At 47.7% G+C, this 13955-nt stretch overlaps 1 protein-coding gene across 2 annotated transcripts in view; it reads right to left on the reverse strand.

The window, feature by feature from the left end:
- The window catches only part of LOC119963367 (NEDD4 family-interacting protein 1-like), a 157243-nt gene extending 144139 nt beyond the window's left edge, over window positions 1–13104 (reverse strand). Inside the window, exons 1-2 of one of the 2 annotated variants that reach the window (XM_038792399.1) lie at window positions 12768–13104; window positions 12433–12520 (exon numbers count right to left, since the gene is read on the reverse strand). In XM_038792399.1, the coding sequence (XP_038648327.1) occupies window positions 12433–12520; window positions 12768–12806 (127 nt within the window). In that variant the 5' untranslated portion in view covers window positions 12807–13104. The remainder of the gene's footprint in view (window positions 1–12432; window positions 12521–12767) is intronic. The other variant, XM_038792398.1, reaches the window with a different exon arrangement.
- Between the last annotated feature and the right edge of the window lie 851 nt (window positions 13105–13955).

Consider the following 13955-nt stretch of genomic DNA (forward strand, 5'->3'; position numbering starts at 1 on the left):
CGGCGCCAAGGCCCAGCGCGTGTAAAATTCAAGACGCCGCTCCTAGCCCCTCGGGGGCGGGAGAATAGGGGGCTGGGAGCGAGCTCCAACGGCGGAGTGAAACACTCCGGTTTTCACTCCGGCGTCGGGACTTTGTCTCCATTTCGGAGAATCGGGCCCAAGGGGCCCAATGACCTATCCCTGCTCCTATTTTGTTTCTGTGTTTGTGATACACTGAATGGAAGCCACACCCACAGTTTACCTAGCCTTCCTCGCCTGCACTGATGATACCTCACTGCAACACACACTGAGATGGAATCCTCCCACAAGGCAGCAGTTTCCCAGCAGTGAGGAGCAGCTGCCTGCCTGATGGAAGCAGACAGCCAATTTTAATATTGAACAACACCATCAGATTCAATTCCCGGTGCCCACCAGCATTTTCGGTCAGTCAAACAGCCTCCCTGAGGCAGCTTCCCAGGGAGGTAGCCACAGGCAGGGAAGGCAGACCCTGTGGTGGGTCTGGAGAGGCCTGCCTTCTTAATTCTAATTTATAGTTTGCTTCTCCGAGAGCGCCGCCATTCTGTGGAGCCCCGTCAATCTCCAGCCTGCCTTGGCAGTGCTCACCTCTTTTGGTGGGGCTGCCGAGGGTCCAGAGCAGGGAGCTCTCTGATTCAGCCAGTAGGATTGGGAGTCCATCTTAATTTTTTTTAAAATAAATTTAGTGTACCCAATTATTTTTTCCAATTAAGGGGCAATTTAACGTGGCCAATCCACCTAACCTGCACATCTTTGGGTTGTGGGGGCGAAACCCACGCAGACACGGGGAGAATGTGCAAACTCCTCACAGACAGTGACCTAGGGCCGGGATTCGAACCCAGGTCCTCAGCGCCGTAGGCAGCAATGCTAACCACTGTGCCACCGTGCTGCCCGGGCTCCATCTTAATTAGGCGACGAGCCTGAAGGCGGCACAATAGGTGGCCACCTGTCGGTCGTACTGTTGGCGAGTTCAAGTTCAGAACGGCATTTCCTTGTGACCCCAACGCACTGAAACCTGCAGCAAAATCTTGCCCCATGCAGCATTTATATCAGTTGTGAAGCCAGCAGGAACAGGTAGATCTGCTAAAGCTACAAGCCACAGGCAATTCATTTCAGCCCAGCATGGATAAATTGAGAAAGTTTTACTGATTGCGATAATTTACCTCCTGTTGGATTTTATTCACCACCAACAACTGTGATGTCATATGGAGCAACCCTTCATACTTCCAGAAGAGCTCAATTGTCAGGGCAACGTCGGTAAGGCCAACTGATGATAATAATTAGGTAGTTCTCATGTTTACAGGCGACTGCATGCTAAATTTCTTTTTTTTTAAATAATTTTTATTCAGATTTTCACAAAATATCAATAACAGAAAATATTAACAAAAAATATTACAACTAAATAATAAAAATAAATTAAGTAACAATTAAATTATGTTCCGAATTACCTTCATAGTGCATTTATATGACTCAACTGATGATACACAAAAATGACTGGAGATAATTGCGTAGAGCCTATACTGCATTAACTATCAGTAGAACACTGGTGGACAGTGGGTCGAGTCAGCTTGCCACCTGCTCATTCTTGCTGCCGGAGGTCAGAGCCGCATAGAGACTTGGGATTATTTCCAAAATTGTTAATGACTGACTCAGGAACCATTGCTATTTCTAACATTGCTATCTCTTAGCGCTGGAGAGGATGTCTTCATAGAATTATAGAATCCCTACAGTGCAGAAGGAGGCCATTCAGCCCATCGTGTCTCCACCGACTCCCTACACAATTCCTCTCCTCCGTCCACCCACCTATCCCGTAACCGCCTATCCCGTAACCGCTTATCTCGTAACCGCATAACCTAACCTGCACATCCCTGGACACTAAAGGGAAATCTATCATGGCCAATCCACCTAACCAGCACATCTTTGAACTGTGGGAAGAAACGGGAGCGCCCGGAGGAAACCCACGCAGACCACGGGGAGAACGTGCAAACTCCACACAGATAGTAACCCAACACCGGACTCGAACCCGGGTCCATGGCGCTGTGAGGCAGTAGTGCCAGTTTTCAAGCCTGCATGTTTCCTCTTGTCAAGGTGAACATGATTCCAGTTTTTGTTATTGATGCATCCCACTGAGTGAATTCAGAATGCTTGACCTCTGTCCCCATTTCATCCTCAATGCCTATGTTTTACAGATCCTGTACTATGGGTGGAATCGTCCTGAAATTGGCGAAGTACAATTTTGGGTGGTTAAGTGGGGTTTGATCCGCCAATGCCGATGACGACTTTTTCCACCTTATTGTGCTTTGTTGGATTGCCAGCAGATGACCTCTGACTTAATCAGCTGACCATGACCTCAGAGCTTCAGTATCCGGGCATCATATGTAAAGGCTGCCCCAGCACAGAGCTGGCACTGGCCAAGGGAAAGGAAGCCAAAGTCAAGAAACATGCTGCCCTCAACTTAGCAACACCTCCCCTAAGTGCCTACCAGAGTTCTACAGTGCCCTCCACCTCCATTCTGGGCGAAGACCCCAAGCAAGGACAACAATCCCACATAGGAGGCAGTGACAGCAGTGGTCAGCGCAATGCCCTCCAAAATAGGACAGACATCCAGTACCGAAAGTGGGTGAACGATTTCCTCCGTTCTTCCAAGGTAAGTCATTCTTCTCATCACTCTCTTTTTTTTATATAAATTTAGAGTACCCAATTATTTTTTCCAATTAAGGGGCAATTTTAGCGTGGCCAATTCACCTAACCTGCACATCTTTGGGTTGTGGGGGCGAAACCCACGCAAACACGGGGAGAATGTGCAAACTCCACGCGGACAGTGACCCAGGGCCGGGATTCGAACCCGGGTCCTCAGCGCCGTAGGCAGCAATGCTACTTCTCGTCACTCTCAACCCACACACTCACAAACCCATCACACATCCAATACATCAAATACCAATCCTTAATAATCCCATTTACCAGCACTTGGTCCATAGCCAATCAGCCTTGGCGATTGAAATGCTCATCCAGATGCTTCTTAAATGCTGCAAGAGTACCTGCCTCCATCACCCTCTCAGGCAGCGCGTTCAATGTTTTTGCCACTCTCTGGGTGTGGTGATATGCATCACTGTAGATACACAAGAGGTTAATGTAAATACACGTAGACTAGATAGACACTAGAGGGAGCACCAGAGACATGACATACAGACATTCAACCAATAGGTCAGTAAGATAGGACACGACCAATGGGCATTCACGATACACACAGAGGTGACACCACCACAGGAGGGCATTTCACCAACCCATATAAAAAGGACACAGCACACATGATCTTCCTCTTTCCAGTGGAGACACTCAGTGAGTACAGACACAGGGTTGATTCAACATCACACCCATCACGTGGATTGTAGCAGACTGGTTCATCAATCTGAGTAGCTAGAGAAGGATTAACAGTAGAGTCGAATCCAAGTAGGAGAATTGTTAATAGTTTAATAAACATGGTTGAAGCAATCTCCACGTCTGAACCTTCCTTTGTCAGAGTGCACATCAAGGAAGCAGCTTATGCTATGTCAAGAGCATAACAGGACATGATACCAGTGAGTAACTGTTTAAATCCATATAGTTACAACTCAGCAAACAGTGACAACCAGCAACAACACCCAGGCAAGGATGATCGAGATTCCGGTTCCACAGCGGCTCAGGTGCCATGGCAATCTCAGTGAAAACTGGCATGCATTCAGGCAAAGGTTTGAGATCTTCCTGGTAGCAACCGACCTACAAGATGCGGCTGATGCTGAAAAGACAGAGCTTCTGCTCACCATCGCCGGTGCCAGAGCAGAAGAAATCTTTAAAACATTCAAGTTCTCCAAAGGGCAAAACAGGAGCGACTTCCAGGCAGTCCTGGACAAATTCTAACAAAACTGCGAGGAAAACACAAACAAACCAACAGAAAATGGTAAGAGAGGCGCCAGTACTCACCATGAGGCCGAGGCAACAGAGGAACGAACGACAAATTATGCTGCGGCCTGACGCCAAGAGACAGAGAGCGGTACAAGCCCACAGAGAGCGGCCTGCTGCCACACAGAGGGTGGTCCACGCACCGCGAAGGGTTCCCGACTCCACACAGAGAGTGGTCCACGCACCACAAAGGGTCCCAGCCTCCACACAGAAAGCGATGCAAGAATCCACAGCGCAGTCTTTGCATGAACAAGAAATGACTCGAGTGACACAAGCCTCCACAGCGAGCTCGTGGACAGCCTCCATGATGGAAGACTCCAAAGCGTAGTCCTCGCATGCACAAGACCATGAGGGTCTAGCAACCTCCTCTGAGCAACCAGCAGCAGACGATGCAAGTCTACCATGCTCAAGTGCACAGTCTGCCACGCTCCAGTGAACAACAAAGCGACTACGAAAGTCCACCCAGATTGTTTGAGCCACAAGAAGAAGACTCTGACAGTCTACCCAGCCCAAGTGAACAGCAAGAAGACACTGAGGCTCTACCCACTGTATGTGAGGCAAGTGACGACGGCCTCCCACTTCCCATACAAAATGTGCAACGTGACAGACCTCAGCTAGTGTGTACAGAGGCACTCGACAATCACAGTGAGACTACTGGTGACTCCGGTGACACCACGTTACTTCAAACCTCATTCACTCAAGCCTCTCCACAAGCAAATGCATTCCTGACTGAAATGACTCCGGACGTGGAGCATCAAGAAACCTCAGCTGACTCAAGTGAACCTAAAATGACTCCAGACGGGGAGCATCGACAAGCCAAAACCGACTCAGGTGAAACAGACCAGACTCCAGAAGGGGAGAAACCACAAGCCAAAGCTGATTCAAGTAAGCCGGACATGACTCCAGACGGGGAGCGCCGCGGTCTCAGTGACGGCACGCTCAAGAAAACAGCAGATGCCACAAAGCACGCTGACAAAGTAACTGTGTGAAGGACTGGTATTATCCACAGAGTGTGGTCCTTGAGCGCAGCAAACACAACAACAGAACCATCCAACACAACATCACAACCTACGAAAACCATTTCAAAGACAACGACACGACATTTACCAAAGACAACATCGTCGACAGCAAGCACGACAAAGACTACACCAATGGAACTACGACTGGTACGACATGGTACAACTCTGCCCATGAGGGACACTGTTACTGCTCAGCTCAGTACAATGACATACCATGGCAGGACGATGCCTCTTCCCAATTCACGTTTACCAACAGGCAACATGGCTTTCAGGACAGATGCCATCAAACGTCGCTCCCACAGGCATCAGAAGAAAAAACGACTCCAAATCAGACAACAAAGTGATTTTATGACTTCTTGGTTCCTTACGCACAGGGACACTGATGGCGTTCACAAGGACATGCCACCATCAAAATCACTAACTCACCAACCAAACAAGAAAGACACTCGACCATAATCATTAATGAATTTTGGACTCAAGCATATGATTTGGACTTATTGTTTAATGATCACAGTTATCATGATTTGCAGATAGCATCACTTATCTACCTGGTTTTTGTTCAATTTTCAACAGTGTACAGAAAATATATAACACAAAAAAAGGGAGATGTGGTGATATGCATCACTGTACACAAGAGGTTAATGAAAATACACGTAGACTAGATAGACACTAGAGGGAGCACCAGAGACATGACATACAGACATTCAACCAATAGGTCAGTAAGATAGGACACGACCAATGGGCATTCACGATACACACAGAGGTGACACCACCACAGGAGGGCATTACACCAACCCATATAAAAAGGTCACAGCACACATGATCTTGCTGTTTCCAGTGGAGACACTCGGTGTGTACAAACAAAGGGTTGATTGAACATCACACCCACCAAGTGGATTGTAGCAGACTGGTTTGTCAGTCTGAGTAGCTATAGAAGGATTAACAGTAGAGTCGAATCCAAGTAGGAGAGTTGTTAATAGTTTAATAAACGTGGTTGAAGCTATCTCCACGTCTGAACCTTCCTTTGTCAGAGTGCGCATCAAGGAAGCAGCTTATGCTACGTCAAGAGCATAACAAAACACTGGGTGAAGAAATGTTTCCTCAGGTCCCTTTTAAACCACTTACTCCTCACCTTAAATCTATGCCCTCTGGTCTTAGACATCTCTGCCATGGGGGAAATGTTCTTACGATCTACTCAATCTATGCCTCTCATAATTTGGATACCTCCATCAGACCCCCCCTCCCAGCCTCCTCTACTCTAGTCTACTCTACTCTACCCAGGAAAACAAACCGAAACTATCCGGTCACTCCTCATAGCTGAAATTTTCCATCCCAGGCAATATCCTGGTGAATCTCCTCTACATCCTCTCCAGTCATCGAAGATGTCAGAGATCTGAGACCTGCTGAGGATGCAGGAGTTGTGGATGATTATGGGGTATCTCAGAAAAACCTGCACGATCCACTTGTTATGGTCGCAGATTAGCTGGACATTGAGAGAGTGGAAGACTTTTTGTGGGTCATATACTGGACTGCTTGCTGCTGGGGAGATTTGAGAGCCAGGTGAGTGCAGTCAATGGCATCCTGCACCTTTGGCAATCCAGATATCACTGCAAATCATAACTCTCTGACTGGCTTACCAGATCTCTGTCAAAGCTGACAAAGCTGTGTGCATTGTCAAAAATAGCATCCGTGACCTCCTGGATACATTTGTGGGTGGAAGCTTGTGAGATCCACACAGATCCCCAGTGGAGCCATGGAAGGAGCCACTGCCATAGACATTGAGCACAGCACTCACTTTCACTGCCATTGGCGGTGGATACCTTCTGTGTCTCCATGGTGTCAAATCCTGCAGAAGGTGGCATATTTGCGTGACCAGTTTCCTTGACATGCGTAGTTGTCGGCGACACAGTTTTCGCTTATCTGCAGGTAGCACATGTGCCTTTATTAGACCGTGGGTCTATTGATGCACTTGCGAATGACGGCTCGCGTGGGCTCATCCTCTGTGTGCGGAGGAGATTCTGCCACCTCTTGACCGTGAGGATTCTGCTCCTTCCTTTGGCAAGCCTAGTGCCACCATTGCATTCTTCTTTTTCTTCTGTCTTTAAGCATTGAAGCAAACACCGAGATCACCAGGGTCCATGTTCCTGATGTTTCCTTACTTGAGTATTAAAGAGGGTCAGCATATGCCTGTTAAGGACCTCTCTTTTTAAAGTCGTCGGCTGCAGCTGCCTTTCAAGGCCCCTTTATGAATGCCAGAGAGTCCTGAGCACCACATGGATGCCCAGTGATTAGTACGCATGATTGTAAAACCCTCCCACATCACATGGCCAAGTGGCGGCATCTTCGGCCACTCGATTGTATCCAGAACTGCCATCTAAGGTACAAGCATTGTCCTAACCTGCATTCCAAGTCCTTGTGCTTTGCTTAGACCATGAGGGTCACTTTTCAAAGTGGCCCGGGATTCTCCAAGCCTGCGCCGGATCGGAGAGTCACCGGGGGGAGCGCGAATCCCACCACGCCGCTCCGACGCCGGGCCACCGGAGAATCAGCGGCAATCGCGCCAGCGCGGTCGATGCGGCGCCGGCCGGGGGCCACTTGCAATGTTGCCCTTGTTCTGAGGTTCCCTATCCTCTGGCACTGTTGCCCTCACCCCGAACTTCTCTTCAGTCCCTTATCTCTGGCAACCCAGGGCAGCATGTGGTACAGTAATTAGCACTGGGACTGCAGCCCTGAAGACCCCGGTTTGAATCCCAGCTCTGGGTCACCGTCTGTGTGGTGTTTGTACATTCTCCCCATGTCTGCTTGGATTTCATCCCCCCCAACCCAAAGATGTGCAGATAAGTTGGATTGGCCTCGATAAATTGCCCCTTAATTGGGAAAAAAAAATAATTGGGTACTTTAAATTTATTTTTAAATATATATCTCTGGCACTCCAATGTTCCCTTCTCTCTAACAGTATTGCCCTTGCCCTGGCACCACAAGCAGCCACAACAATGTGTCCCCGCCAAGTCCCGCCAGCATCGTTTGCGCATGGTCTTACCCGGCGGGACCTCACCGTTCTGGCTGCAGGGGGCGTCCTGCTGGGAGGACGGGGGGAGCCAACTCTGGGGGGGGGGGGGGCCTCCACGGTGGCCGAGCCCGTGATGAGTGGGCAACCGATCAGCGGGCACGCTAATTCCTCTGTTCCTCCGCTGGGCCCTTGTAGGGCTCAGCCATATTGCCCGGCGTGCTGCACAGAGACGGCCATGGCACGCATGCGCAGACTCACGCCGGCCGTGTTGGGCCAGCTTTCAGTGCCAGGGCAGCGCACAGCAGTCCGGCGCCATTCTAGCCCCCGGGGAAGGGGTGAATGACTGGGCCCGGAGACCCGTTGACGCCGGCGTCGCTCGCGCCGGTTTTGACACCAGCGTCAACACTTGGCCGGGAGTTCGGAGAATCGCAGCCGTGAACTAAAGCAAGGGATTAGGAGCACACCCCTCAGTCAGTGTTCTATGACAAATTCTCGAATGGCCCTGTTGGCCAAAGATTTTGCAACCGTATCGCACTCAGTGGATTTGGAAGCCTGTGTGTGAGGGGTTAAATGTAAAGCAGCAATCATTGGCACTCTCAGGAATTCGTACTTGAGTGAACAAATTTCTTGACTAGCCTGGCTTGAAGTATGTCAATTGAGTTCAAGATAAATGATCTCAGCTGCAAAAGAGTGTTCAGCTGTGACATATTTTCCCTTTTGCCTGGACGGTTTCTTCACCACACTCCCTCTCCCGCTCACCCCTCGCCATGTGTTTGTGCTGCCATGACTCCAGCGCTTCCCCTTGCAATGTTGCCCTTGTTCCGACGTTCCCTATCCTCTGGCACTGTTGCTCTCGCCCCGAACTTCTCTTCAGTCCCTTATCTCGGTACCCTAAGGCAGCATGTGGCACAGTCAGGGCCGGCTCAAGGCACCGGCAACTCGGGCAGTCGCCCGGGGCGCCATGTGCTAGGGGGCGCCGGAGACTCGAGTCCAGCCCATGCGCGATGGCCGCCCTCCCCCAGGGCGGCCCCCCCTCGGTTCGCCCCCGTCGGTCCGCCCCCCCCCCCCCCCTCGGTCCGCCCCCCCCCCCCCCCCCCGGTCCCACCACGACTCGGTCCGCCCCCCCCTCGGTCCCGCCCACCGCCCCCCCCGCGGGTCCGCCCCCCCCGCGCGTACGCCCTGCCCCGCCCCCCTCGGCCCCACCACCCCCCCCCCCCCCCGGCCCCGCCCCCACCCACTCGGACGCCGAAGTTCAGCTTGCCCGGGGCGCCAGCAACCCTAGGGCCGGCGCTGGGCACAGTGATTAGCACTGGGACTGTGCGCTGAAGACCCCGGTTCGAATCCCAGCCCTGGGTCACTGTCTGTGTGGAGTTTGCGCATTCTCCCAATATCTCCTTGGGTTTCATCCTCCCCCAATCCAAAGATGTGCAGGTTAGTTGGATTGGCCTCGATAAGTTGCCCCTTAATTGGAAAACAAAAATAATTGGGTACTCTAAATTTATTTTTAAAAATATATCTCTGGCACCCCAATGTTCCCTTCTCTCTAGCAGTATTGCCCTTGCCCTGGCACCACAAGCAGCCACAACAATGCTGCCGGGGAGACTTGCCTGTGACCCCTGAATCCGCAGAGCCACTTCCTTGCATTGGGATCCTTTCTGCGCATTGCGCTAAATTGTGTGCACTCGCCTCTTAATTCCCCTTGAAGTTCAGGTCGCCAGGTGCATGCCTTTTAGAAGCAATTGTAAATCATGCTGTTCTGAAGTCATGCTCACGTGGAATTTAAATATGTCATTGGGGGCAGAGCGGGTGATTGTGACACTTAGCAATGAGTTGCAAATGTATTAAAATTAAGCTTCCAGTGTTCAAAGGCGGGAAACATGGCCTGCCATTGTCAGGGGAAGGGACAATCACTTCCTGATTTATGTTGCCAGGAAACATGTCTAGGCCCTCCTTGTGAGCTTTCCCAATCTCTGCAGCAAATACGCCCATCTTGCTCGGACATCCACACAAAGCTCATACCTATCTTATTTTTACTCAAAGTTACTAATCCCATGAAGTATTCATTGAATATTGTTGTCATAATAAACACTATGACTAGCCTTATTCTGTGCTCAGTTGAACCCTGGATCTCTGGCATCAGACTACTATCCTAATCCTATTTAGCAATGCCCTTTCTGCAACAATGTATAAAATGTTGAACATAGGATATCAATTCAGGAAGAATATGTTCATCCCAAAAACCCACTGGTCAGAATTGTCCACTATCATAAATGGGATAGTTGCTACAGAGTCAGTAATGGGATACCTGAAATTTATTATCATATAAAGGTAATTTCTATTCAATAGAATTGAACAATATTTTTAACCTGAGGGAAGTTTAGAACACCATGCTGTGTCAGTTCCTTAGCCACAATACTACCCCATTTCTGTCCACTGTCTCATGGTGAACCAGATTATTTGCAAACCTCAGTTTCCCCTTTGACATTGGGCTAAGCTCCTGGCTCCATATCCTAGCTCCATATCCTCTCCATCACAAGGACAGCTTCCTATCACTTCATTGAATCGGCCACCTCTACCATTCTATTTCCTGCTGAAATCCTCACCTTGTTTGATTACCTCGAGAATCGATTATTCTAATTCTCTTCTGGCAGGTGTTCCATTTTATGCCCTTTATAAAATTGGGCAAATCCAACACTCGGCTGCCCACATCTTAATTGACACCAGGCCCGCTCACTCATCAATGCTGAGCCTGGCTAAACAACATAGGCCGCTGGTCTGTCAATGCTTTGATTTAAAATTTCTTATTGTCTTGTTCAAATCCATGCATGGCATTGCCCTTTCGTGTCCCTTTAAACTCTTCCAGCCCTACAACCCCGCAAAAACTCTACATTCCTTTGACTCTGACCCCTTGCTACCTTTAGTGACCGGGCCTTCATCAGTCACGGCTTTTAGCTCAGGGATTCCTTCTCGGAATCTCTCCACCTCTTTTTCTATTTTAATCGGCTGCTTTAAACCTAACTTTCTGACCAAATGTTTAATCTGCCTACCTATCAGTTAATTTACTGCTACCGTGAGAACCAATACTCCAAATCTGCTTCCCTCTATTTCAGCTGTGCAGTAACTTAAATTGTTGTGACATTTGTGTTCCATTTGAGCAAGCAAGTACGTATAGCTGAATTGCGAGCCAGCTTGTTTAAAAAAAAACACTCACATATTCACAGAAGATAATTGGCTTTCCATTAAACTCCATCACCTAGAAGTCACCGTGTCAAGTTTCACATAATCTTTTCTTAATATCTGCCTCTTCTTCAGAGACACTTTTTTCCACAATTCAGCTTCTGTGAAAGGCCTGGACCAACTTGTCAATTGCTTTCCCTCTCTCTTGACTTAAAACACATTTTTGTGTTTAAACTGCAATTACCAATGATATTACCAGAGTTAATACTTCAAGGAGTTATTGAATATATCAACAAGTGGGAGTTGTTCTAACATGAACAGGGGTGAATGGCATATTCTATTATCTTAGTGTATAGGCAGCACGGTGGCACAGTGGTTAGCATTGCTGCCTACGGCACTGAGGACCTGGGTTCGAATCCCGGCCCTGGGTCACTGTCCGTGTGGAGTTTGCACATTCTCCCCGTGTCTGCGTGGGTTTCACGCCTACAACCCAAAGATGTGCAGGATAGGTAGATTGGCCACTCTAAAACTGCCCCTTAATTGGAAAAAATAATTGGATACTCTAAAAAAAATTAAAAAAATTAAAAAAAATCTTAGTGTATCAACTGAGAATGTTAATTCAGTCATCAATTGTGGTAAATCTGTCACATTAGTTGGAAATGACATTATTTATTGAAAGGCTCCACAGAAATAAAGCTCATGACAAAGGATGTTGCGCAAGGGACCTTATTTGAAAAGCGATTCTCAAAGTGACGCTCGTTCAATAAAATGCCGACTTGATGCTTTTCACTATGTTCAGTTTTACTCTGTCACTTTTGACAAATCTTCGCATCTACCGCTTCCTATGAATAGCAGACGACATGAAGCATGGATGTGCATTTGAATGGAGACTTGAGCAGGAACTCAGAATTAACAATAAGGGAAGTTGAAAGCAGGGGTAACTTTATAGCTGCCAGTGGTTCATGCAGAACTGCATGCTGTTTACTGAATGCAAAGCTTTGAGTAAAATGCCTCACATAGAATACAATGGAACTGTCTCATGTTTAAATTATCTAAATCTGGCAGTGAAATTAAATCAAGAATTTTCTGTGCTGCATCATAGATCGGGAACATTAGAAAATATCCTATATATTTAGAAGGATTTATGTCTGGAGACCTGTGATTCCAACACCTTTGAAAAGCAACAAAGGTATCACTCCCTTTCACGTTACATCAATTTGAAAATAGCTTTGACAGTCAATTTCTGGGAGAACCAATTAAAGGTGAACTTACTGAAAAACGTAAACAGAAAAATCCCGTCATCTCCTAGGCTGAGCTGATTGCCATCATCGTAGCCATCTCCTAACGTGAAATCATCATCCTGTTTTCATCAAAAAGACAAGCAAGTTATTGTGGAAGCTATTCCTCGCTCAGATGTCGCTTCACAATCACAATCTGCCTACCTATCAGTTCATTTACTGTTACCATGTGAACCAATACTCCAAGTCTGCTTCCCTCTATTTCAGCTGTGCAGTAATTGAAATTGTTGTGACATTTGTGTTCCATATGAGCTAGCAAGTACGTATAGCTGAATTGCGAGCCAGCTTGTTTTAAAAAAAAACACTCACATATTCGCAGAAGATAATTGGCTTTCCATTAAACTCCATCACCTAGAAGTCACCTTGTCAAGTTTCACATAATCTTTCTTCACTGGAGGAGGACAGCCATATTGGGTCGAACTAAGCTACATTACAACAGGGGGTGGAAGGCAGAAAGACCAATAAAAATGGACCCCTCCCACAAACTCATTATCTAAGTCCCATAGCATTCAGTTCAGAACCCTGGAAAACATTCCTGTCATCAATCTACACAGCGAGGCACATCTGTCTCCTGCTAAGAATACACTGTCACTGAGAGAAACAAGTTATTTCAGGCACAGTAAAGTGCAGCACATCCACTCAGCAGTTGGATTCAATCCATGTCTGGAGTGTTGCAGCTTTCCAACATGTTGCACTGATATGTGATATCAAAGCATCACGTGAGACTGACTTAGATACAGTTGCTGAATTTTTGGCTTCCGTGTTTTATACCTGCTCAATTTGACAGCAAAGGATATTAATGAGAAATCAAGGTGGGCAGGGAGATCAAATGCATATTTTTTAAAAAACATTTTATCAAAGGAAACGCATGTGTCAACTCATTTAAATCCATTTCTACAATTTATTCTACAGTTTGAATGCGTATGCAGGACAGAAGGGCATATTGATCTTATGTGTAGTGTAGCTTGAAAACTGATGGGTTGGAAATAAATTACTGGTATATTTGCACATCCACTTGGCGGCATGGTGGTGCAGTGGTTAGCACCACTACCTACGGCGCTGAGGACCTGGGTTTGAATCCCGGCCCTGGGTCATTGTCCATGTCGAGTTGCACATTGTCCCCGTGTCTGCGTGGATTTCACCCCCAAACCCACATGTGCAGGGTAGGTGGATTAGCCACTCTAAATTTCCCCTTAATTGGAAAAAAATGTTTTTTTAATAAATTTAGAGTACCCAATTATTTTTTGCAATTAAGGGGCAATTTAACGTGGCCAATCCGCCTACCCTGCACATCTTTGGGTTGTGGGGGTGAAACCCACGCAGACACGGGGAGAATGTACAAACTCCACACAGACAGTGACCCAGGGCCGGGATTCGAACCCAGGTCCTCAGCGCCGTAGGCAGCAATGCTAACCACTGTGCCACCGTGCTGCCAAATTGGAAAAAAATAATTGGGTACTCTAAAATTAATTAAAAAATAAAATATTTGCACATCCA

This window comes from Scyliorhinus canicula, chromosome 3, assembly GCF_902713615.1.
Source record: "Scyliorhinus canicula chromosome 3, sScyCan1.1, whole genome shotgun sequence".
In the NCBI taxonomy this organism is placed as follows: domain Eukaryota; kingdom Metazoa; phylum Chordata; class Chondrichthyes; order Carcharhiniformes; family Scyliorhinidae; genus Scyliorhinus; species Scyliorhinus canicula.